The 25364-nt window shown below is 48.5% G+C and overlaps 7 protein-coding genes across 9 annotated transcripts; 3 read left to right on the top strand and 4 right to left on the bottom strand.

Moving 5' to 3' along the window:
* The first annotated feature begins 442 nt into the window (after positions 1-442).
* LOC111598914 (progestin and adipoQ receptor family member 4) lies at positions 443-15245 on the top strand. Of its 2 annotated transcripts, XM_030224907.1 has the most exons (8): positions 443-466; positions 982-1835; positions 11186-11401; positions 13808-13911; positions 14304-14441; positions 14526-14534; positions 14740-14880; positions 14944-15245. In XM_030224907.1, the coding sequence occupies exons 2-8, from the start codon at positions 1037-1039 to the stop codon at positions 15037-15039; spliced, it is 1503 nt and encodes a 500-aa protein (XP_030080767.1). In that variant the 5' UTR covers positions 443-466; positions 982-1036; the 3' UTR covers positions 15040-15245. The 2 variants fall into 2 exon arrangements, with proteins under 2 accessions (XP_030080767.1, XP_030080768.1); XM_030224908.1 differs by lacking the exon at positions 14526-14534.
* Positions 3113-5308, bottom strand: LOC111603655 (neprilysin-4-like). Its single transcript, XM_023321336.2, has one exon. It carries the CDS (start codon positions 5285-5287, stop codon positions 3143-3145), a length of 2145 nt encoding a protein of 714 aa, XP_023177104.2. The 5' UTR covers positions 5288-5308; the 3' UTR covers positions 3113-3142.
* LOC111598578 (phosphate-regulating neutral endopeptidase PHEX) lies at positions 6368-8481 on the top strand. Its single transcript, XM_023313887.2, has one exon. It carries the CDS (start codon positions 6428-6430, stop codon positions 8456-8458), a length of 2031 nt encoding a protein of 676 aa, XP_023169655.2. The 5' UTR covers positions 6368-6427; the 3' UTR covers positions 8459-8481.
* LOC111598571 (neprilysin-4) lies at positions 8455-10637 on the bottom strand. Its single transcript, XM_023313875.2, has one exon. It carries the CDS (start codon positions 10587-10589, stop codon positions 8523-8525), a length of 2067 nt encoding a protein of 688 aa, XP_023169643.2. The 5' UTR covers positions 10590-10637; the 3' UTR covers positions 8455-8522.
* LOC115483350 (neprilysin-1) lies at positions 11409-13771 on the bottom strand. Its single transcript, XM_030224906.1, has one exon. The coding sequence runs from the start codon at positions 13612-13614 to the stop codon at positions 11533-11535; it is 2082 nt and encodes a 693-aa protein (XP_030080766.1). The 5' UTR covers positions 13615-13771; the 3' UTR covers positions 11409-11532.
* Positions 15246-16466: 1221 nt separating the features above from the next.
* On the top strand, positions 16467-18995 carry LOC111598713 (THO complex subunit 1). Its single transcript, XM_023314106.2, has 5 exons — positions 16467-16639; positions 16702-17385; positions 17447-17748; positions 17814-18116; positions 18178-18995. Exons 1-5 carry the CDS (start codon positions 16562-16564, stop codon positions 18980-18982), a joined length of 2172 nt encoding a protein of 723 aa, XP_023169874.1. The 5' UTR covers positions 16467-16561; the 3' UTR covers positions 18983-18995.
* Positions 18996-18997: 2 nt separating this feature from the next.
* On the bottom strand, positions 18998-24086 carry LOC111598723 (zinc finger C2HC domain-containing protein 1C). 2 transcript variants are annotated; one of them, XM_023314125.2, is made up of 5 exons: positions 23752-24086; positions 22426-22687; positions 19755-20468; positions 19644-19679; positions 18998-19582 (listed from the first exon to the last, which is right to left on the bottom strand). In XM_023314125.2, the coding sequence occupies exons 2-5, from the start codon at positions 22477-22479 to the stop codon at positions 19085-19087; spliced, it is 1302 nt and encodes a 433-aa protein (XP_023169893.2). In that variant the 5' UTR covers positions 22480-22687; positions 23752-24086; the 3' UTR covers positions 18998-19084. The 2 variants fall into 2 exon arrangements, with proteins under 2 accessions (XP_023169893.2, XP_023169886.2); XM_023314118.2 differs by lacking the exon at positions 23752-24086 and adding an exon at positions 23008-23106.
* Positions 24087-25364: the final 1278 nt, after the last annotated feature.

Here is a 25364-nt window from a genome sequence, read left to right as displayed (position 1 = left end):
CATAACGGTATCGTTATCGTCCTCAGTCAGATATTGACGTGCTTACGCCAACGTGCGCTGCGAAGCCTGCTCCCGCCTTGTAGTATTTTCCGTGTCCGCAACGAAATCAAAAAAAAAAAAAAAATAATTAGACTATTAAAAATTCACGAAGAAATCAACATTGAGGCGCGTCTAATGGTTGAATAATTAAACGAGTGTCTGCCAAACGGTATGCCGCGCCCACATCAAAGCCGTAAAAGCCACCAACTTAGTCAAAGTTCATAGCAGCAGCTATACCAAAAGTTATCCAAAACGTGTTCACACCCACCCGCGCCCCGCCCACACGCTTCCAAACGAAGTTTCTGCAGCAGCTGCATTGCGGTCTGAATGCATGCAAAATTTTGTTGCGCTTATTGGCCATTTTGTTGCCATTAAATTGCATTGAACGAAATTAACATTTATTTTTTGAACGAGGCGCATGCCAGTTGTAAGTATAGCCTATCGATTTTTACTAAAGAGGCAGCAACCTGCAAGTCGCGTGATTCACAATAAATATTCACTTTCGGCCACCTAACAAAATAGTCCGTGTCTGCAAAAATAAAAGAAGAAGCATTCGAAAACACAATCTATGTCTGTATGTGCATACATATGTGTACATACGTATGGCCGCAAATCCTTTTTTGGGTCACGAGGCAGCTGGGCCTGTGTGTTGACATTGTCCTGGTCTCTTTTTCGTATATAAGCACGTGCTTTTTTGGCACAGGACAACGAGGCGTATACGTAACACATAAAAGGCCGATTGTGTGTGCGCGCACGCTAGTGTGCGTGTGTGTGTGGGTGTGTATGTATGCGATTGCGAGGATAACGGAGAGAGAGAGAGAGAGAGAGAGAGGAGGGAGGGAGAGAGGGCGAATGATTGGGGGATTGCATGAGTTTTATGTGAAGCGTTTTTATAGCACTGCGCCCTAGTTAATAATTCATGACGTGAACTTTTGATTTCAGTTGCTGTTGCCGCCAATTTATAGAACCGGCAATTGAACGCGCTTATACTTGGAGCATGGACACTGCTGCCGCTGCCGCTGCTGCCGTTGTTGTTGACCTGAGCACCGAGCCGGTCAGCAAGTCCACTGCTAGCAAGCTGATCAGCAAGCCCAAAGTAAAGCCGGCGTCTAGCTACGTGCCGGCAGCTGTTGCGACCGCTGCGCCAGCTCCATGCAACGTGAGCTCTGAGCACGATATTCCCAATTGCCTGGGCAGCACCGTCGAGTCAATGTCTGCCACGCCGCCGACAACGCCGGCGCGCATTCGTGGCATCAGTCATGATGTTGCCGATGGCCTAGCCGGCAGCACCGGCAATGGCGAGCCATATGCGGCGCATGGCATGGTCATGAACGGTCTCAAGGACTTGCCCGGTGGCGAGGTCGGACATGCGGAGTATCTAACGTCAGCACTGGCGTCATTAAACACCACAACATTAACGTCTTCCACGAACGCTTCCACAACGCCAATGTCTGCCTTGCTTACAGCACCACCAACAGCAACAACAACAGCACCAGCACCAGCAACAACAACTCCGACAGCAGCAGCAACAATAACAGCGACGGCAACTACCACAACTGCATCCGTCATTTCAGCTGCAACCACAACAGCAGCTACAACAGCCACCCTAGCAACAGGCAGCAGCGCAACGATGACATCGGCCAACATGGATCAGCTGCTCCACTGGCAGGACATGCCCAAATACCTGCAGTTCAATCCGTATGTCCTCAAAGGATACCGTCCGCTGCAGACCTTCAAGGGCTGCCTGCTCAGTCTCTTCTATTGGCACAACGAGACCATCAACATACTGACGCACGGTAAGTGTTACGAATCTCTCCACGCACCCCACCGCGCCACCTTGCCACATAGCACGGCTGTTGCTCATTTATCGACCCGTCTCAATGCCATTAACAATCACGGTCAAAGCCAAGTGCAAGCGCATAATGCACATAAATAGATTGCCCCAACCGACCTTTCTTACGACCCACAAGCGACACTGTGTAACAGAAGGAATTGCTAAATAATTGGTTTTACAGTTACACAGGTATGTGTCTCCAGGTAGTCCACACATGCATACACCTGTGCATAATAATGAAGCACCAACTCACATTCATTCGACTGTATTAAAACAATTATAAACGACACGTGGTTGATTATATTTATTATTGTTAAATGCAATTTCATGTAAATATAGAAAAAGCATGAAGAGGTCACTAGAGATAGAGATAGAGATAGAAATAGAGATAGAGATAGAGATAGAGATAGAGATAGAGATAGAGATAGAGATAGAGATAGAGATAGAGATAGAGATAGAGATAGAGATAGAGATAGAGATAGAGATAGAGATAGAGATAGAGATAGAGATAGAGATAGAGATAGAGATAGAGATAGAGATAGAGATAGAAGATAGAGATAGAGATAGAGATAGAGATAGAGATCGAGATAGCGCTCGCGCTCGCGCTCGCGCTCGCGATCGCGCTCGCGCTCGCGCTCGCGCTCGCGCTCGAGCTCGCGCTCGCGCTCGCGCATAGCGCTCGCGCTCGCGCTCGCGCTCGCGCCTCGCGCTCGCGCTCGCCGCTCGCGCTCGCGCTAGCGCTCGCTCGCGCTCGCGCTCGCGCTCGCGCTCGCGCTCGCGCTCGCGCTCGCGCTCGCGCTCGCGCTCGCGCTCGCGCTCGCGCTCGCGCTCGCGCTCGCGCTCGCGCTCGCGCTCGCGCTCGCGCTCGCGCTCGCGCTCGCGCTCGCGCTCGCGCTCGCTCGCGCTCGCGCTCGCGCTCGCGCTCGCCGCTCGCGCTCGCGCTCCGCTCGCGCTCGCGCTCGCGCTCGCGCATCGCGCTCGCGCTCTCGCTCGCGCTCGCGCTCGCGCTCGCGCTCGCGCTCGCGCTCGCGCTCGCGCTCGCGCTCGCGCTCGCGCTCGCGCTCGCGCTCCGCTCCGCGCTCGCGCTCGCGCTCGCGCTTCGCTTGGGCCTCTCCCCGCTCGCGCCCTCCCCCTCCTTTCTTTTCTCTGCTCTCTCTTTCTCCTTCGCCTTCCCTCCTCCCTTCTCGTTCGTCCTTTTTCTCCCGGGCTCCGCGCCTTTTCTTTCCTCTACCTGTTCTGCAATGGGGCTTACAGTTGGAGCTTTGGATTCTAGTAAATTTTACATTTTTTGAGGGGGTTCATGGGCGTGCCGGCGTCACATTGAAACTCCTTGGCAAAGTCATCGAAATTCGAGAGCGGCCCGATCACCCGCAGTTCGCCGGGCACATGTTGATCGACGGATATCTGTAGACTGCGCACACGGGTGTGAGCATCGTTGCACCAGATCTGTGCGTAGCTGATGAAGAACAGTTGCATGTTGGTGTAGTTCAGGGTGGGGAGCTTCTCCTTGAGCAGCTGCCGCCGGCCCTCGACGGTGAGCTCCAGAGTGCTTTGCAGATTGCGGTAGGCGGCATATGCCAGGCGCACACCGCCATTGTCCGCAATGTTCTCCGACTGAGACTTGGACTTGGGCAGCCGGATGCCATGGTAGACGTACTGGCTGTACTGCTCCGAAAAGCAGCGCTGCCTCGTTACGAAGTTGCTCGTCGACTGCTCGTCCCACCAGTCGTTGATGTTGCCGCGTGCATCGAACTTGCGGCCGGTGTCGTCGAAGCCGTGGATCAGCTCATGGCCAATCAAAGAGGCCAGCGTGCCGAACTTAATGGCATTCGGATAGCTGGCGGCCCACAGATAATACGGCTGCAGCAGCGATACCGGCACCTTGATCATGTTCTCCACTAGAATATTGGCCGGCGTATAGCTAAGCAGATCGCCCGCCTCCAGCGGCTTGACTGGCTTGTGCAGCTGCTCGCGCGCTTGCATCGCGGCCAGCATCCGGGTCTGGCGCAGATTCTCAACATAGTCCTCGCTCTGCAGCCGCAGTCCGGCAAAATCCTCGGTCAAGTTTTCCTTGGCATGCGAGTTCACCTCGAGCGTCATTGCCGACAGTTTTTCGATGGCAAATTCGCGTGTCTGTCGGCTGATCCATTTTAGGGACTCGTCGGACTGCAGGGTCTGTTCGAAGGTGGACTTCAGCTGATCCCAGATCAGCTCAATGTCGGAGGCTGTGTCATTGTTGTTGTAGCGCCGAAAGATCATGTTGTCCAGATTCTTGGCAAAGTTCTGCTTGGTCAGCGTTATGCACTTCTCCTGCCGTTTGGCCAGCGTCTTGCCCGGTTCCATGATGAACTCATCGATCAAGCGAAAGAATATATAATTGGCTACAATGCGCTTGGACGTGCGCTTGATCACACTCAGCATATTCTCTTGATACTGCGGATTGAAGTTGTAGACATTGTCCTTGATTTGCTCGCCTAGCGATATGTTGACCAAGCGCTCCACGTTCAAGTCGGGTCCGTAGCTTTGCTGCATTTCGGCGATGGTTGACAGCTGCGCGATGTCGGGGAGGTCCAGGCCATCTGCCATATTGATCAGCCCGCGAGCCAGCTCCACCTCAAAATCCAGCAGTTCAGAGGCCAACAAATGCGACTTCAAGCGCGTTAAGCCCAAAAAGTTCTTCACTTTGTTCGCTATGTTGGTCTGATAGTTGTGTCTGTAGATGGCTGTGCTGTTGTCTAGGTACATGCTGCGCGTTTCCAGCGGAAATTCCTGCTGGCCAATGTAGGCCATGTTCACCTCGTTGTTGGCAAAGTCCTTGGTCACCTCAACGCCCAGTATGATGACGATGCCGTAGCGATAGGCGATGCGCGCCACTGTCTCCAGCCAGTCGAACTCCGTTTCCTGCCAGTCAGCAACGGGCACCAGCGCCGGCATCGTGCCGAACTCGGCTATCAAATCCTTCATCTTCTGTCGATAGTTGCTGTCCACGCTGCGCACCTCAATGCAGGAGCGATAAAAGTTTCTCACCTGCACATCCTCCTCAGTGTCGAGGTCGTCGCTTTCGCTGTTCAGCGTTTGCTTCACCTTGCGATTGAGTCCGTCTGTCAGGCGTTCGAATAGGCCCGTTGATACCTTATTCAATGTGGTCGCCGGATTGATGCGCGCCCAGTTGCCGCAGGCAAACTCATAGAAGTTCTGACACGGATCGACGTTCTCGTTCATGAAGCTGGCAATTTCCGCTGCCTTGGCCTGTTGCATCACCTCATCAATGTAGCCAGCAGCCAGCTTGCTGCCGCCTATCAAATCCGCACGGCCAACCGCTGCTCGGCAGCCGCAGTGCAACCGGAGCAATATCAGCAGTCCGTAAAACAAAAGCCGTAGATGGTGATTTCCACGGAACCGCAACGTTTCCATCGTGTTGTTATTTATTGTAATTCTTATTGTTGACTGAGCGCATTAGCTTTAGGTTTTATAAGTCTCGAGTCCAGCTGTGAGCACACACACACACACAAATACACACACACACACACACACACTTGTTACGTCGGCGATAAATGAGAGCAAAGCAGGCCGAGCTTTGATGCGACCCCGTTTGGGTTATCTCTTTCAGTACAATTGAGATCCACAATCACAAAGCAGCCGCCCAAACAATTTGCAAGTCTCCAAGTATATATTTGTATATATTTTTATAATATGTACTTACCCACGCCAATTTCCTGCAACTATGAGTCGAGAAAGCTTTTACTATAACTCATCCAGAGCTAATTTCCTCTCGAAACTGATTTGATTCTCAGATTTACTTGGCATTTCAATCAGCTTCCCGTGATGTTCAATCATTACTTAACGAAAACAATATATTATTTCCTTATATTACATATTATTGTAATACAATAATCTAGCAAAAACCTACTTTTTGACTGAGCATCGTTTGGAAAGACCTAATCTATTATCACAGCTAAAAACTGAACGAACAAATTGCATGCTTAATCTAACGAGTGGCTGTCAAAGTTAACAAACAGCTTAGCAGCAAGATACAGTTGATGTCATAATGTGCTTGTCAAGCTAAACAATCAGTTTGACACAGTCATGAAACGAGTTTTATAGTCTTAATAATAATTTGTAATTGTAAATGAAATATTTACGACCTCAAGGATTTGACAAGTAGTTAAAAAAGAGGCTTAACTATCAGTTAAATTACATTTCATATTGCACATTCAATAATTCGAATTCAAATAGTCGAAATAAAAGTATTTACTAGACAAACAGACCATAGATATTCATCTGGAATGCCAAACAATAGAATGGGCTGACGAGTAGAGATTATATAAGAAAAGTTTTATTATTAGAATTCATTGGGCACAATGCAATTAATGGGCATAAAATACAGAGAGAGGCGACGTGAGCTGTGACCCAATCACGCTGCCCTCGCTATGGCACTATTTTTATACAGACCAATGACCAGTCATAGGCGATAAGGAAAAGCTCTCAGCTGAACGGCGCTGGAGCTGCTGGCTGAAAGTGCGTTGCGGAAGGCGATTCAGTTGCTCTTTAGCCATGAGACGCGTGTGGTTCGGTGCGCTGTCTGCTGCTCTGCTCTCGCTGTGCCTGAGTTGTGTGGCCGGGCACTTGCTGTCGCTGCCAGAGCTGGACACACAGATACAGCTGCAGGAGCAGCTGATATCGCAGCACAACGACAGCGCCTATGTGCAGCGCGTGATGCGGCTGGCCAAGTCGGCGGAGATGCGCAGCTATATGCAGCCGCAGCTGGATGCCTGTGAGGATTTCTTTGCCTACAGCTGCGGCAACTGGCCCAAAATCAATCCAGCCCATGCGGCCCAGCCACGTGAGACCAACTACCAGCAGCTGCTGGCCAACGGCTACCGGCACAAGCAGCAGCGCCTGCTGGAGCAGCCGGCCGACGAGGACAGCGACGACTTAGCTGTGCTCAAGCTGAAGCAATTGTATGCCAGCTGCCTACGCTACCGGCAGACGCCTCTGCCGCTCTATCGCCAGCAGCTGCAGGAGATTGCTGCTGCATTTGGACGCATGCCTGCACTGGCGCTGCCCGGCCAGCTTTGGCCAGCCGAGGCCTTTGACTGGCTGGCCACTGTGGCGCAGATCAAGGGCACATATGGACTGGATATACTGCTACTGCTACAGCAGGCGCCAGAGCTGCAGAACCAGACTCGGAGGCGCCTCTATGTGGGTCAGCCGCCACGCTCAGCTGTGGAAGCGCCACACGAGGTTGCTGCTCAGCTAGAGCAGCATTTGGGCTTGGAGGCGTCGCTGGCGCGTCAGACAGCGCAGCAAATTGTTGAGCTGGAATCGTTGCTCGCCAAGGGCATGTCCAGTCGTCCATTGGGTGTGCTGACCGAGCAGCGTTCCCCTGCTGAGCTGGCCAATGCCTATGCGCCCACATTCAACCTCACGCACTACGTTGAACTGGTGCTCCAGCGTCCATTGCAGCCGGACGAGCTGCTATACGAGCATGTGGACAGCTACCAGGCGCACTTGCTGGTCGTCTTGGCTCAAACGCCGCCCCAAGCGCTGGCCAATTACATTTTCCATAAGCTGCTGCAGCACTTCTACTACGATCGCTCGGCGCCAGTTGTGGCCCGGTGCATGGACAGCGCCACGCAGCTGTTCCCGGAGCTGCTCACCAACATGGCCTATCGTCAATATGGCGCCGCGTCCACCCTGGACGACATCGACGCCGTCTGGCAGCAGATCAAGCGCAGCTTCTATAACCTGCTCGAACACAGCAACAGCACCGAGTGGCTGTCCCTGGACACGCGTCGCCTGGTGCTGGATCAAGTGAATGCCACGCGGCTGCTGGTCAATGGATATGCGCATTTGAATTTCACGGAGCGCTACAAGTCGCTGGAGCTGAAGCCGCATGATTTCCTGTTCAATCTGGGCGCTGTGCTCAGTCAGAGAAGTGCGCTGGAGCCGCCGGCTGTGGTGCCCACTGGGCCCGCATACGATCCTCTGGAGAACCAGGTGCTGTTGCCAGTCGCCCTGCTGCAGCCCAATTTTTTGTGGTCCCGTTTCTATCCACGTGCTCTGCGCTACGGCAGCTTGGGCACGATTATGGCCGAGCAGCTGGCTCACAGCCTGGACACACGCGACGCCTGGGATGCAGCAACGCTGGCTGAGTTTGGCAAGCGCAAGTCCTGCTATCGGCACCAGTACGAACGGCTGCGCTACGCCGGTAACTATCTGCCATCCAGCGAGCTGCAGGACAACAATATGGCAGACAATGCGGCCATACAGCTGGCATATCTGGGCTACAGGCGCTACTTGGCCAATCTGGCGACGACTGCCTTGACAACGGAGCAGCTGCCTTCGCTGAGCCACAGTCCGGAGCAGCTGTTCTTCATCAGCTATGCCCAGCTGTGGTGCAACGATGCCAACGAGCAGTTCCGGGACAAGCAGTCGCTGCTGCTCACTGGAACGCCCAATGCGCTGCGCGTGCAGGGCGCCTTGGCCAACTTGGCGGACTTCGCCAGGGTCTTCGGCTGTGCCCGCGAATCGCCCATGAATCCCGAACAGAGATGCCTGCTGTACGGCAAAAGTGTAAATTAATAAAGCTAGCGTTTCATTTTATTAGTGGCCTACAGCTAGGGATTAACATTTCAGAGCAGCTGGCTTAGTATACGGCGCACTTGAACTCTGGATCCATGGGCGCCTGCTGCGAGCAGTTGTAGACCCAGGAGAACTCCTGGAAATTGGACAATGGTCCAATGACGCGATACATGCCGGGCGCATGGTCATCCGACGTGGCCACGGACGTCTTGAACAAGGACTGGACATCGTCACACCAGAGCTGGGCATAGCTCAGGAAGAACAGCTGCCGACTGCTCAGCTCGAGGCCAGCTAGCTGCTCCTGCTGCAGCAGCTCCGGCGGCTGCTGCTCCAGCCAGCGTTGATAGGCCTTGTAGGCCAGCTTAACGCCCGCATTGTCTGCAATGTTCTCCGACTGCTGTACGCTCTCCGGCAATCGTGCGCCGCCGTATTTATAGGAATGATATTGCGCCTGGAAGCACTTGCGCTTCTCCTCGAACTCGTAGCGCGACTTGTCATCCCACCAGGGCGCCAAGTTGCCATTGGCATCGTAGCTGCGTCCCTCGTCGTCAAAGCCGTGTATCATCTCGTGCGCCAGCAGGTAGCCCAAGGTGCCGTACTTAAGCGCCTGCGGGTAGTCGGCGTCCCAGAAGTAGCGCGGCTGTAGCAGCGCCACGGGTATCGTGATGTTGTTCGCCAATATGCTGTAGGCGGGCGTGAAGCTGAGCACATCCGTGGCCTCCAGTGAGGTGGGCGGATTGTGCTGTCGCCTAAGACTGCGCTTGGCCTCCGCCATGAGCACCTGTTGCAAATTGTGCACATAGTTCTGCTTGTCCATGGTCAGCTCGCCGTAGAGTCCCTCAAAGTCCTCGTTGTCGTAGGAGTTGATGTGCAGCTCCATGTGATCCAATTTATTAATCACCAGCTCTCGAGTTTTGTTCGCAATCCAGTCGAGCTTGTCGCCTGCCAATTGCTGCCGGAACGTCTCACGTATCTGCTGCCAGACGCTCCTTACCTCCGCCTCGGCCGCGGGACTGCGATAGCGTTCATAGATCATGTGATCGGTAAGCTTGGCGAAGTGCTTCTTGGTTTGCTCCGTGCACCAGCTGCGCAGTTCGTTCGGCTTGTAGTCGATTTGGTAGGTCTCCAGCAACTGCCAGATCACAAAGTTGCCAATTGTGTCCCTGGGCGTCTTCTGGAGCTTTTTTAACGTTTTATTCAAGTACCTTTCGCTGTAGATGTATATGTGCTCCGGCACGTTCTCCTGGCCCAGCACCAGGCCCAGATACTCCTTGATGCTGATCAGCTCCGCATATCGCTGCTCCAGTTCGGCCACGGAGTAGAGTGTCAGATCATCTGCCAGGCTGATGCCTTGGCTAATGCTACCATCGTCCAAATCGCGCTGCAATTTGATCAGCTTCGTTGCGGTTCCCCGGGCCAAGCGCTCGTCAACGCCAAAGTAGAGCATGAGGTAATTAGCGAGCGACTTAGTCTCCAGACTGGTCAGTATGCTGATGGTCTGTTTGTTGTCCGGCGGCCCCAGATAGACTCGATTCAGCGTATGATTCTTAATGTCCGCCATTATATCCACGGCCAGTATGATTTTCCGTCCGTATTTGTGCTGAATGTCCGCAACTGTGCGCCACCAGCTGAAGCTCGAGGCATTCCAGCTCGCGCCTTCGATTACGGGAAATCCGCCGTATTCACGATAGATGCTCTGCAGCGCCAGCTTATAGTGGGCATCATGTACATCTGCTACCAGGCAGGAGCGATAGAAGCTCTGTAGCTTTTGCTCTAGCTCCGATTGCATTGATCCCGACTGCAGCAGACGTTGCAGTCGTCGATCGAATCCCTTCACAATCAACTGAAATGTATCCGTCATTATGTCGCCGAACAGCTGGGCAGGATTCTGGCGATGCCAATTGCCGCACGCATAGCTGTAGAAGTCGTCGCAGGGCGCAATCCTCGTGTTCAGCATGCCCTTCATCTCAGCCACCTTGGACTGGCGTATAATCTGCTTGGCGTACTCCGTGGTGAGATCATCGCGTATGGTTGCATTAGCATGCTCCGCGGGCATGGCCCCAGTGGCTGTGGCTGCGGCCAGGCAAAATATAGCCAGCAGCAGCGCAGCGTTCAGACGCCGTCCCAACATGATCCCGGCCAAAAATTCAACTGAGCTGCAACAGTCGCTTTGTCTGGGCACAACAGCTCACTTATCAGTGGACAATATATTTTCCAGGTCAAACTGTTATCGCGCGACGCGAGAGCGAGCTCCCTAAGCTGACTCGACTCTTATACAAGCGCAACAGAGTCGCATCAGCACATCTCATGCTATAGATATCTGAAATCTAGAATGCTATCTTATTGTTGTGATTGTTAGTCCTACTTAACTGATGCTCTGTGCCTTTCCTATTCTTTTTTTATCAATAGAATAAGCGACTTCAGCAATGTGGAGCTAAGTGTAACGCTCGGTGCCAGCTGACATAGTTTTTATTTTCTGATTTTCAGTTCGACTTCGAGCTGCTTGAAGCTTATGCATAACAATCTCAATCATGTATATATAAGAAACATGTTCCCGAACCAAATATCAAGGAAAAGAGTTGATTAGAACGAGCATATTTCGTATATATTATATAGCTCTGATTCTACGCAATATCTATTATGTGCAATGTCTATCAATATCTGTATCTATTTGATCTCTCTATAAGTCTCTTATCTATTGATCGATTTCTGCTTCCATTCTTGCAGCCATACCCATATTTTATATACTGGCCATTGTTCCGGGGCTGATGCCCTGGGACAGTGGTTACAAGTTCCTTTCGTTTTGCCACGTATTCGGATCGGTGGCGCCTTGGTGCGGCAGCTTTGTCTATCATCTGTTCATGAACATTGAGAAGGGCGAGAATGTCTACTACACGCTGCTCAAGCTGGACATGGTTGGCATCTGGGTGAGCCAGAGTTTCGGTAAGTGAGCATTAATCTATCTGTGTAAGCATGAGCACAGCTCGGAAATGGGAAATGAGAATACGACAAGTGTATATTTCAAGTACAGACAGCTTATACATATAGAGCTTCTAATCAGTTGAAGGACGGCCTCAGTAGATAACGCACTTTCGCAGGGGATTCATGTGGGCGCCTGGCCGGCACTCGTAGGCCTTGGCGAATGCATCAAAGTTGGCCATCATCGCGTAGAGTCTCACCTCATCCGGAGCGTGCACATCGCTGATGGCAATCGTGTGACGCCACTCTGGCAGCAAATCGGAACACCAAATTTGGCCCAGTGCCAGAAAGAAGAGCTGCTGCGGCGTGTGCGACATGCGAGGCAGCGTCTCTCCGTCCAGCGTCGACTGCCTCAGCCAGTTGAGGTAGGCGGCATGGGCGATGCGCACGCCCGCATTGTCCGCTATGTTCTCGGACTGCAACTGCAGCTTGGGCAGCTTCGCGCCGTTGTACCTGTAGCCACTGAACTGCTCCACCAGGCACTGCTTGCGCTCCTCGAACGCTTCGGTGGCATTGCGCTCCCACCAGTCGCGCAGATTGCCGTGGCTATCAAAGGTGCGCGACAGATCGTCGAAGCCGTGGGCCATTTCGTGGGCCATTGAGAAGCCGACGGTGCCGTATTTGAGCGCCATGGGGTAGACCTCGTCGAAGAAGTAGCGATGCTGCATAAAGCTGGCTGGTATGACGACACGATTCAGCTCCGCCACGTAGAAGGGCGACGTGCTAAAGTCGTCATAGAAATAGGGATTGGGTGGCCGCTGCAGATCCTCGCGCAAGTGCTGAGCACGCAGCTCGAGCAGCCGCTGCACGTTGCCAAAGTAGTCCGCATTGCTAATCACCAGGCTGCCGTAGTAGTCCTCAAAGTTGTGCGTCTCTGAGCCGAGTATGTGAAAGGTCATGGCTTTGAGCTTGGCCTGGGCCTCACTCAGGGTCCGTTCGCTTAGCCATTTGGTGTTGGGCGCGTGCAGCAAATCGTCAAAGGCCGCTTTCAGCTCCTGCCACAGCTGCCGCAGGCTGCCCGGTATATCCGGATTCTGTTTCTCCAGCGAGCGATACACCATGTGATCCACGAAGTCGGCAAACATCAGCGTCGTCGTCTCCGCGCACAGCACATGTTGCTTCTCCAGGCTGGCGGCCGGCTCGATCTCGTAATCGCTGATCAGCGTGGAGAGCATATAGTTGGCCAGCACGCGCTTGGGCGTTTGGGTCAATATCTTCTTCACCTGCCACATATAGCTCTCGACATATTCGTAAACGGGCAGCTGATAGTCATGATTCAGCCAGAGCTGCACGAGGCGCGTAACATTGAGCTTGGGGCCATAGCTCTCGCTCATGTCGGCCAGCAGGCGCAGGCGATACATTTGGCTGGGCGGCTGCTCCTCCTGCGGCTCAATGATGCCGTGTGCCAGCTCCAGATTGACTTTTGCGATTTCCGCAGCTGTCTCCGCGGCCCTCTGCTCACTGAGGCCTAGCAGATGCTGCAGATTTTGCTTCAGCAGCAGCTGACTGCTCTGGTGCAGGGCGACGGCTTTGCTGCTGTCCAGATCATCGCGTTGGCCAATGAACAGACGGTTCATCTGGCTGTTGGCCAAGCCCGGAGCGACGCGCACGCTCAGCAGCGTCTCCTTGCCAAAGCGATTCAGCAGACGCGCCATCATTTCGATTGGCTCGAAATTCGACTCGTTCCAGGCGCTGCCCTCAAGAGCGGGGAGTCCGCCAAACTCTTTGAGTATGCCGAGCACATGCGAGCGCTGATTCAGATGATTCATTGCACTGGTGTTCAGGCAGGATTCGTAGAAATACTTCACGCGCGTCTCGGTGGGGCTGTCGGTGCTCAGCTTGGGCTGCCGGAACAGTCCGCGCAGACGCCGCTGATAGCCAGCATTGAGTGCCTCAAAGAAGTCCGTGCTGACCGTCTCGTGAGTCGCCGGATTGATCCTGACGAAATTCCCGCACGCATAGCCATAGAAATCATCGCACGGCTTGACGCTTCCGTTTATGTAGGAGCGCATGCCCGCGGACTTGGCCTGCTGCATGATCTCATGCGTTAATGGTGTATTAATACTCAGACTCTCAAAGACGCCAGCGTAAACAAAGCTTAGTACAGACAGCAGCAGCAGCAGCAGCGGCAGCCAGCTGATAGCCCAACTGCTGACGGAAGCGGAAACAGCTCTCATATTGCGTTGTTTCAAGCGCGATTGTCGTTCCCCAACTGAGCTTCAGCTGTCGGTGCTGTTCGTCTTATCACTGATTAGTAGCTGACCAAAACAGGTGTCAAATGAAATGCTTTTCAGCTTGGACAGCTCATTTCTCTCTCGCTCTCTCCTTCTCTCTCTCTCTCTCTCTCTCTTTATTTGTCTCCCTCTGCAGGTGCCTTGCCGTTGGTTACGGCAACAACGCTGTGCTTTACTCCCATTCTCAAGTGGTTCATTATAACCGCATACTGTGTGCTCTCGCTATGGGGCTTGTATAAGGTAAGACATATGTATATATTTAAAGGTCCTGAATACGAGCTTAACTTCGAAGACGTTTTATTTGACGACTTCCCATTATTATTTAATTATAAGTAACGGATATATTACTGTAAAGTTTTGAACATAATGTTTCTTAGCTGTTCCCACTATTATTTCATTTCTCTATATTTACACACTTAACAGAATACTAACATATGTGAGCTTAACAGAATAGTTACTTTACAGCTTGACAGAAGTCTGTTCTAACATTTCCCACTATTATTTTTTATGCCAGTGTTAGCTAACTTAACTAATTCTAATTAACATTTCCCACTATTATTTAGATTCTCTCTAGAGTCTAACTAGATTGCTATTATAAATCTATTCCATCAATATATAATCTCCTTTAACAGGCACTCACCGCCAGCTCGCCGTGGCAGCGGCGTCTTTGCTTCGCTCTGCCGTTTGGCATGCGCTCCGTGCTGACCTTTCTGCGGATCCGAGGAATGGTGGGCGGCAGTCACATGGCCCTTTCCCATGTCTACCTGCAGGTGCGTATGTCAAGGCATTCCAATTGACTAACTTGCTATTTTTACCAAACATTTTTGGCTGGCCTGTGCGCATCCATTACTTAGGTTGAAGTTGTAAGTTGAATTTTCATATATCCTACACCTATGTACATAACCTGCATATGGACCAAGTGTAAGACTGGGCCGTATGCAACCGATGTGATTGGTGTCCTTCGAACACCAGCATACAAATACAACCAACCCCCAATACAGTTCCCGTCAGTTGTCTTTGCCCTCGCTAATACAAGTCTCGCACAAACATTCTCTTGCCCCGTTTCAGGATGGCGTCTCCATATTGGGCGGTGCTATTGGTGCTATGCGAATACCCGAAAAGTGGTTCCCCGGCCTGGTCGACTTCTACCTGAACTCGCATAACATTATGCATGTGCTGGTCGTGGTGGCCGTCTACTCCATGCACAAGGTATACTAGAGTCAACATCTCTATCTGTAGCATTATCTGAGCGTAATTTCTCCATTTCGACAGGCAACAATCAAAGACTTTGAATGGATGTCCACACAGACGTGCAATTCGGTGGCCAATGCCACAGTGGAACAGACATTGACCCACATGGACCTATGACCCGCTTACTGGCTGCTCCTAATCCTGCTGCTCTCACTGCTGCTCCTGCTAAAGCCCCAACCACGACGTGCCCGAATCAATTGGAAAATGCAAAAAGCTCGCAGCTCGCAGCCCAAGCAGCTGGACAGAGCTGATCATTGAGACAAATGATAAAGTAAATGCGAAATGCTACTCAAATATACCGTGTATAAAACGAGCGCGTGCTGTAACAGTAACAATATGAATAAGAATATATATATACATATATATATATATATAGTAACTAGATATATGTACATATGTATATGTATTATTAGTACATACTTCGACTGTGGTATTTAGGATTAAGATGATTATGAATTATCATTATGATGAATGATGAAGTAATTAACAAAATAACAAAAACAAAGCGCTTTCAATTACAACTTCTGTGCGCGACTCTCACGCAAAGTCTCTGAGTACTATATGAACGATAATTTCAATGATGTTGATACATATGTACCTCATTATGCTTACAAGAAAAAAAACAAAAAAAAAAACAAAAAAAAAACATCTAATTTTCAAGTATATATAACTTTGTACCTCGTCGACTATAAAAGAAAACAAAAATGGAAAAAATCGAAAACTAAGCTCTAAGAATACTTAATTGAAAAATCTTCCTAGTTGACAATTACTAAGATTTGAAATACCTTTATTTATAATCTAAAAAACGATGATCAAATTATGAAAGTAGAAGACAAAACTGATCCACTAATGTGTATTTTATGCCATTAGTTAGTTGTAACAATTGGACAAGTGTGAACATTATCTTCAAGCTAAATTAATGCTGAATCGAATTAGAAACAAACTTCCTAATGCCTAATTTTAACCATATACTTTACTATTACTAGCGAATCATTGAAACTCTCCACAAATTATAATTATTGAACAACTTTTTCTAGCTCCTAAGTGGCAGATGTAGAATAAAACAATTATAATTAGAGTACGGCAAAGTATTTTAAATCCAACAGATGGAACAATTATGAGTAACTAGTGTTTAGTAGTTTCAATAATTTACACCACATCCTTTAAAAAAAGCGAATGCAAAATATAAACGAACAAAGCTAACAAAATTACATAAACGAAAGCAATAAAAACATGTAACATTTATGCTTGTAACAAGTTGTAACTATGTTTTAAGGAGCAATTATAGCAATAATAATATACATACATATAAATATATAATTTTCCGAGAAAGTTAATAAACATTAAACGCGTACAAAAAGGAGCATAAAATTACCAATATTTGAATTGAATATTTGAATATCGCGCCTTAGAACAGTGTTGATAATAATACAAGTATTTTAGCGTTTTACCAAAAATAAATTGAAAATGTTCATAAAAATACCAAGTGCAATGTGACCATATGAATTTCAGCATATTGATTCAACGGGTTGGCATCACTGTTTTGTTTCTACATTGTGATTGTTGTTTTGCATTTGCCAACAATTGTTTGAAATTGTAAACTAAATAAAACAAACGTAATAAAACATACGTATTAAGCATGAGCACGCAAATAGCAGTGGCCGACGCCACAACGACGAAGTCTGTCAATTTCTTTGCACTACAGGCGGCATTCGAGGTGAGAAACAAGAAAATCTTCAACTGCTGCACCGGTAAATGTAAACTCGTAAACGTTTGCAGACCGCCCTGGAGCAGGCGATTGCCGAGAACAACGTGGAACAGTTGACCAAAGAGTATAACAGCTTTCGTGCCAATTCTGAACATGACAAACGCTCGCCCATGGACCAAGCGTTCCGGGAGGTGCTTATGAAACGATTGAGCGATGATGTTGAATGCATTGGAGCGCTTGTGCGTCTCTCTGTGGACGCGGCGCGTGCAGAGATTGTATCGAATACAATTCCAGTTGTGTTGCTTGGGGATACCTTTGATGTGGTTACGCTGAACAAGTGTGAACTGATTTTCAAGTTTGTGGAAGACCTCGTCGAAGTGTGGAAGGAGGAGATCTTCTTTGCCTCGTGCAAGAACAATTTGCTTCGCATGTGCAACGATCTATTGAGACGTTTGTCCCGCACACAGAACACCGTTTTCTGCGGGCGTATTTTACTCTTTCTCTCCAAGTTTTTTCCATTCTCGGAACGCTCTGGCTTGAACATTGTGTCCGAGTTCAATTTGGATAACTTTACCGAGTACGGTCTGGATAGCAAGGACCACGATGATATTGATAACAAGGAGCTAGAGGATACGGCTGAGGATATACCGCTTAAGATTGACTACGATTTGTATTGTAAGTTCTGGTCGCTGCAGGACTTCTTTCGCAATCCTAATCAATGCTACAGCAAAGCGCAGTGGAAGATGTTTCAAATGGTAAATCAAAAAAGTCCATCAATCGCAAAGGATTGCTTTAGCTTGTGCTTTATATTCATAGCACGCTGACACCATACTGCAGTCATTTTTGAGCTTTAAACTGGAAGATATACGCCAAAACACTGATTCCAATGGTACCAATGGCGACGCGGGCCCACAGGCTATGGATGTAGACGTGGACGATGCTGCAATCGATGCAGCTGCTTCGATAGCTGTGCGTAAGGAAACAAACTTCTTTGCCAAGTTCCTGACCAATCCCAAGCTGCTCGCACTCCAATTGTCCGACTCGAATTTTCGGCGTGCTGTATTGGTGCAATTCCTTATTCTGTTCCAGTACTTGCAGGTCACTGTCAAATTCAAAATGTAACTACCCTAACCCAAGTAGCTTCACACTATTGCACTCATTAAGAGCTTCCATTTAATCTTAGCGACACCTACACCCTGACGAGTGCTCAGTCTGATTTTATCAAGGAAACGGAACAACGCGTGTACAAACTGCTGGAGGAAACGCCACCGTATGGCAGGCGTTTCGCACGCACTGTGCAGCATATGCTGCAGCGCGAGGAGATGTGGAACAATTGGAAAAACGATGGCTGCAAGGAGTTCAAGAAACCCGAAGAACCCGAGCCCGCCGAAGAAGAAGTTAAGCCCTCACCACCAAAGCGTTCCAAACGGCCTTTGGGCGATTGTCTACGGGATGCGGCGCGCAGTGGCAAATTCTATTTGGGAAAGTGAGTGCCGCACTTCAAAATGTGTATATGTATATATAACTAACTAATCATGATTTATTAGTGACAATCTGACTCGGCTATGGAACTACTCGCCAGACAATTTGCAGGCCTGCAAGAGCGAGCAGCGCAACTTTTTGCCTCTGTTGGAGACATACTTGGAAACACCTCATGACAAGAGCGATCCTGCTTTCGAGTGGCGTGCTTTGCGCCTCTTAGCTCGCCAGACACCGCATTTTTTCACGCTCGTGTCGCAACCGTCCTGCAAGATATCCGACTATCTGGATGTGGTGCGCATACGGTTAACTCGCGAAAAGGAACTGGTTAAGCAGATAAGCACCACAACAGAAAATGTGTCGGAGAATAATAATGGCTTGACTGAGCCTAGTGCACCAACTGAACAGGAGCATGACGCATCAGTTGCGTTGCAGGAAACGGAGCCTGAACCCGACCTAGAGGTGGAGGATTCAGAGCCCGTCGTGGAAGAAGTGGACGAGACACCGTCACATGAGAAACCGTTGATGGTGACAGCAGCTCACATCGAGGAGATAACACCGTTGATAGGCGAGCCTTGGATGAAGGTGGGCAAAAAGATAGGCTTCAGCAATGACGAGTTGCTTTTCTTTCAAATGGAAAATCCTACAGCCGGCGTGGCATGCATGAAGATGTTGACCAATTGGATTTCGGACGATGACGATGCCACGCTCGAGAACTGGGCCTACATGCTGGAAGGCTTGGAAATGCATAAGGCTGCCGACGCTGTAAAGGCCATCATCGAACGTGAAAAGACGAGCAGCACGCAGTCACTCTCCCAAGCCGAAATCCAGCCGGATGCGAACAGCAATGATGTGGAAATACTGTCAGATTAGCAGAGGAAAACACGCTCAATTACTTTAATGCTGTTATATATTCATCAAATCATTTATCACATGTAATAAAGGCATAAGTCAACGTCCCAAACCTAGATACTGTTAACGAATCTTACGCGGCTTGTTGTGCTCCATGGTGGCACAGCGGGGAATATGTCGTTCGGCGGCCTGTTGATTAAAACGTCTGCCGCAATGCGGGCACTGTATATAGTCGGGGTTCTCTGAAGGAGGCGGCGGTGGCAGATCACTGAGTTTGCCGCCACGTGCCAAATGAATCTGCACCTTTTTGGCAGCCCGTATGGCCTCAATGAATTCCTCGTGCTTCTTGCGCCAATTGCTTTTCTTAATACCTGTTTTCAGGCCCTTTTGCTGTGCTGCGCTGCTATATGTGGATTGTGAGCGACTCAAGTTGGACTTCTGCTGCATCTTGCTGTACTTCTCGTTTTCCGTGCCCTTCACACGCTGCTTAGAGGCGTCAAAGATCTTACGCTTCGTATTCATGGCTCGCTGGCACACTTCCTCGTGCTTATCCAAACGATCGACATTGAAGTGACGGCCACAAAAGCGACACACTTTGGTACCTTCTGGTGGTGTTGTATCCTGCAATCCAGAGAACGAGTGATGTAATCGTATATTCGTGGACTCGCTCAACTGCACTTACCATTTGAATTTTGGTAACTGGAGATTTAGTCGTAGCCTATTGCCGTTTGTAATAATACATAATTTCAGTTAGTTTTGAATATTCGAACGTGGCCATGTTGATGCGACTTACCTGACGTTCCTTGGGTGCCGAAACGCGTACTTTCTCTGACAATGGAGCCTTTACGGTTGGTGAACGAACAGCTTGTAATGTTGGTGTTGCTGTGTTGTTTGTTGTTGTTACTCTCAGAGTCTTGACCCTGCCGCTGTTGGGAGGCGAGGAATTTGCGCTAACTGTCAGCTCCTTCTCCTTTTTGGGTGGCGTTTTGCGTGTTATCACTGGCTTCAGACGATTTGCGTTCGTTATCGGGCCGAGTGCGTTATATTTACTGTTGTTGGTGTTATTGTTGTTGTTGATTTTGTTGGGTTTGTTGTTGGGCTTGTTGTTGTTTTTGTTGTTGTTGTTGTCACTGGTCAAATTTCCGCCAGTTACTGTCTTCTCTTTAAGGCTCAGTGCGGATAAGCCTTTGGCCATCTGCTGCTGCTGCTGTTGTTGCTGCTGCTGTTGCTGCTGCTGCAGCTGCTGCTGCTGTTGCGCCTGCTGCTGCAGCTGCTGCTGCTGCTGCTGCTGCTGCTGCTGGAGGCTATGTGAGCGTGTGTCGCCAATGGGCTTGAGTGGATGGCTGCGATCAATACCAGCTCCACGACGTCTCTCGTCAAACATTTGACGTACTTTGCCATTGCCTATGAGCCGGGTGGATTCGGCTCTGGGCGAAACAGAAACAGTCTGGCTTAGTTCTTGACGTCGCAGCTCCTGCTCCTCCTGGGTTTTCTGTTGGAAGCGCATCTGAAATAAAGTGCAGTAGAATTAGTTCTAGGTACTCCACTTGACATGGCCGAGCACTCGATCGGCTCTTACGGGTGCCGAGTTGCTGTCGCTGCCGTGATTGGGCGGCAAATGGCTAAGTGCCTCCAATAGTCGCCTGGCTGCCCATGATTCATTGAGCTTCAGCGGCAGTATATGATCATGCAGAGAGTCTGACATTAAGTCGTAATAGTCATCGACTTCGAACTCGTCCGTCTGCGACATGTCCATGCGATTCGTGCGAGACGCGCGTGCCGACTAAAACGTACGTGGAACTGGACATTAGCAAGTCCGTTTCCCCCGAGTGGTAATTAACTGAATGTATGCATGAGTATGTATATGTATACGTGCGTATGTCGCTCGGCTTGTTTGTCTATTCAAAGTCCCGATGAGCCAAACCCACCCAATTGCCCATTAAACCGAATCTGTGTGTCCACTTACATGCCGCCAGTACATAAAGCCGCGCGCCACCCGACCCGCTTGCACGAAGCTAACCCTGGCAGCCGTCTTGGCTGGCTTGGCAAAATAGTTGGGGTTCGCGGGCATGGTCCCGTCCTCAATCACTAGTTGTGCTGTGGCCAGCCATGGCCAGCCAGCGGACGAAAAGGCGCTCGACCCAGCAGAAATCGTAGAAATTGAAATTTGTTTTTATAAGCTTGAGCACTTCACAATATATAGTTGTTGTTATTCGATTGTTGTTGCTGTTGCTGCATGCCAATAACAAAAATCAATGACTGCAACACGACCCCATGGTTGCCATGGAGCTGGAGCAGGGCGGGCCTTTGGCTAACAATAAAACCAGTCCGAAAAGGGCATGAAAGAGAAGGGCTATCCAGTTTAGCCATGCAACATTTGTTGCACACTCAAACAACAGACGGGCGAGCAGAGCAGCCCGTAAAGGTGACAAAGCCCATGGGGTGTAGACCATTCCCAAGGGGTTTTCCCCGACGACACCTGAAGCCGTCCCAAATCAGCGATACAAATCTCGAGCAACAATTTTCGAGTTTGCTTTGTGCCCTTTTACGGGTGCTTGTGTGTGTGTGAATGGCAGCTGTATGTGTGTAGGAGGGAGCCTTGTGTTTGTGTGTGTGTGTGTCGACTACTTATTTGATTATTTATATACATATAAAGTCGAATTTAAATAGCTTAACTTTCTCTAGTTAATGGTATTTTTTGGGCACAACTAGCACAATTTCCTAGAGTATTTAATTAGACGCTCAACATGCACAATTATACGAATTAGCATTGGCTAAGATAAGCCAAATGTCAGCTGGACAAGACTTTTGTCAAACAGTCATTAAAACATTAATATATTTTGTTGTTTAATAATCAAATTTAGATAGTGATGTCAGATCATATCAGGTATTTAAATGTATGAGATGACAGAGGACTGAGTACTGCGAGGGAGAAGAGAGGGTTGAGAGAGGGAGGTGAGAGGGAGAGGGAGAAGAGAGAGAGGAAAGAGTGGGAAAAGAGAGAGAGAGAGGAGAGAGAGGAAAGAGTGGGAGAAGAGAGAGAGAGAGGAAAGAGAGGGAGTGAGAGATGAGAGGGCAGTGAGAGGAGTGAGGAGTGGCAGGAAAGAGTGATGAAACCAGAAAGAGTGTCATATTTTCATATCTACAAGAAATCTTTAGTTAATTCTTATTTAAGCTGTTCGCAATGCCAAACTTGGGCGCTGAAATGAATGGGCTGGGGAACTATAGCAAGAGCGACATCATTTTAGCCAAGTGCTAGAGCCAAATGATGAGATTCAAGTCTAGACAAGAAGATCTAACATCAGCTGCTGGCCATATAAGGCGCGCTACGGAAATTGACAGTCACACTGACTGTCAGCCAATCGCCAAAAATGGGAGCAGAGCTTAATTAATGGGCAGTGGATGGCGCTCAGAGACGCCTTTCGTGCGCTCGGCACGCTTCCTGTCAAACTCAGCGAACTTACCCGCATTTGTGCCAGCCTTGAGGCTGGGTAATTAGTGGCATCTTGTGACGCCATCACCAAATAAAGTTAGCGCTCTTAAAGCTGAGTCTCAGTGGTGTCTGGTGTGGGCAGTCGGCAGTCGGCAGTTGGCCGTCGGCGATGGAATCGGCGTTGACGATGACGCGGCGCAGCTGTTTGGTGTGTGTGTAGACCCGGCTTAAGCTCAGCGGTGAGTCATGCACAGTCGTCTAAGAGTTTTGCGTTTCGCTGTGCCTAAAAATAGCTGTAAAACAAAAGCAAACAAACAAATCGAAGAGCGTTTTGAGTAACTGAGCGGCATATGAGCTGTTAGCTCTGAGCTGTGAATGTCGCCAGGAGGCGTCAATGGAAACAGGGCGCAATGCCAATTGTTGCTATTGTGTGGGCAGCCCCATCTGGAAGTCGAAGATCAAGTCGAAGCCGTACCCAGTTACTAGCAGCACTGGCTGCTGCCGTGGGTCGTGGGTCGTGGGCCGTGGGCCGTGGGCCGTCTGCGACATTCAGTTGCTCCAAAAATGGGCTGCTCAATGAGCAAACTAATTGAATTGAATTTGATTCGCTTACCGAATTGAATGATCTGCACTCCACACTCGCGGACCTCAAACATACATGCATACATACATGCATACATACATGTATGTATATATATATATAAATATTTAGATATATATGTATGTATATATGTATATACGTTTCTTGTTAGTGCGTGAGTGGGTGTCAATAGAACCTTGCTCCTGTTTCAAAGCGTTGCTGCGTACAGTTTTCGAGTCGAATTTCCTATAGAATTGCTACTAAGGTGTTGTATGCTCCCGAAATATAATCATGTAAAGTTTCTGCTTATTTCCGAATTTAAGTTTAAAACATATCTGCAAAGAACCGGATACGTTGACTGCTCAGTCAGAGCCATCTAAGAGCCATGTTTAACGAAATTAAATATCTTATAAATAATAATAAGATAAGCCCTTTAAGCTGAATGTAGCTAAGAAATATACTTATGTAAGTGTGATTTGAAAGCTGTTGACATTGCATCAACTCGAAGTTTCCATACAGATGTCGCATACAATGAAAACTAACTTGATAAACTGTGATTTTAAGCTAACGAATTCGATTTTGGCTCAGGGCATTCAGTAGTCGGCATTGCCGCCCACGGCAAGCACATAAAGCAATTAATTTATGTTTATTTTATTTTTTTTTTGGCACACGTTCGAATATAACTGTTTGTGTGTGTGATTTGAGGTGTTTTGTGTGTTGGCTTTTGACTGCGCCAAGTGCTTTGATTTGCATAACTTTGAAGCTGAAGCAACTTACCTATGCGCTGACGGCTGTTGAGGAATGTTTGCTCGAGCGAAAGACGGGCACACACGCACACACACGCGACACACACTAGCTTCAGTCTGGTGGTCAGTTCACGTCAAATGCCACTGGGGTTTATTGACACAGTTGAACGTTAGTTAAACTATATAATGCATGTCTTGGAAAGTGGGACACAGGACAGCGTCAGCTGGTCAAACTGACAACGGGCACTGCAATTACGCATACGTCGCGTGCGCCCGAGCCAAAATGGTAAACTGGCCTAGCGAAATCTGTGGCAGTCGGCGTTCGGCTTGGACTGCTTGCTTAGAAGCTTGTACGCTGACTGAGACAAAGATTGCGGCCGCACACAAAGCCAGCCAAACGGTTAGCGTCAGTCGAACAAGTTGTGAGCAGGCAGCGACTGAGGCAGCGGCAGAGCCAACTGAGTCGTCGAGAGTGCACTGATCACTGGCGATGACGCGACACTCTCAGCGTATGTGGATAGCGTGTCCAGTGGGCGTGGCCCTCAGTGCATCCGATGGCAAGGAAATGAAACGAAAAGGCGTATGTTTTTTAATCCACAAATATATATATATTTTATCGCTCGATTGTTACTGCTGTTTACTTTCGGTTCTTTGGCATGTGAAATTTATCAACGCTTTTTTATGTTGTTATATTTTCTGTTTTTCAGTTTCAACTTGCAATTCTCAATCCACTTTTTGCTCACATCGCAAAACGCGTGCAGTCGCTGAGTACATATTAGGAAGTTTTTCTCTCAACCAACTTAAATCATAATAATTAATCATATCTTACGTGTGTTACCTTAGCCTCCTACCCCAACAGAGCGTTGTCTGTTATTCTCAATGACTTGGCGCACTCGATAACCAATTCAGTGGAATACAGTCTGTCAGGGTATCTGAACGTCAACATCTTGGGCTTGCCTTTCCTGCTATTGCTCACATTGCGTTTCTGTGCTCATCATATGTTTATATAATAATTATTATTCATTACTTTTCTGTTGTTTAGCTTTTACTGCGGTTTTGAAACCTAATAAGTTCGCGCTTTGTCTTGCGTTTTGTTTATTTATATTTATATATATATATTTCTTTTTTCTTTGAGCGAATTATTATCATGTTTTTTTCTCTTTTAACAATTGCAAATATATATATATAAATATATATATATATATGCCATGTACTAATACAACATATGTGTGAGCTCTTTTCGTGGTATTTACGAATCACTTCATAACCTTTTAATATATATATATATATATAAACATAAATATATATATTTATATCGTACGTTTTGCTAAAATTTTGAAACTGACTTCTGCTTTTCCAGATTGTGGCACATGAATAAACTTGGAATCATTTTTAATACATTCAAATATATTTTATTTATTTACTTTTTTGTTTTTTTGTACATATACTGGATTAAAAATATAGACACCGTGTACATTCATATAATTTAGTAGATTGGAGATATCGTTTTACATTTTTTTTTTTAATTTAACCCACATCATGTGTCCAATATGAAGAGTCCATACATATGTATACGTATGTATCTTCATTTGAACTGTATGTAGTGAGTTATGTGTTGTGCTTCTGTTGTTTGTGTGTTGTTTG

This window comes from Drosophila hydei, unplaced genomic scaffold (assembly GCF_003285905.1).
Source record: "Drosophila hydei strain 15085-1641.00,03,60 unplaced genomic scaffold, DhydRS2 tig00008119-arrow-pilon, whole genome shotgun sequence".
NCBI lineage: Eukaryota > Metazoa > Arthropoda > Insecta > Diptera > Drosophilidae > Drosophila > Drosophila hydei.
Note: the sequence above shows the minus strand (reverse complement) of the source record. Positions and strands in the feature narration are given on the sequence as shown.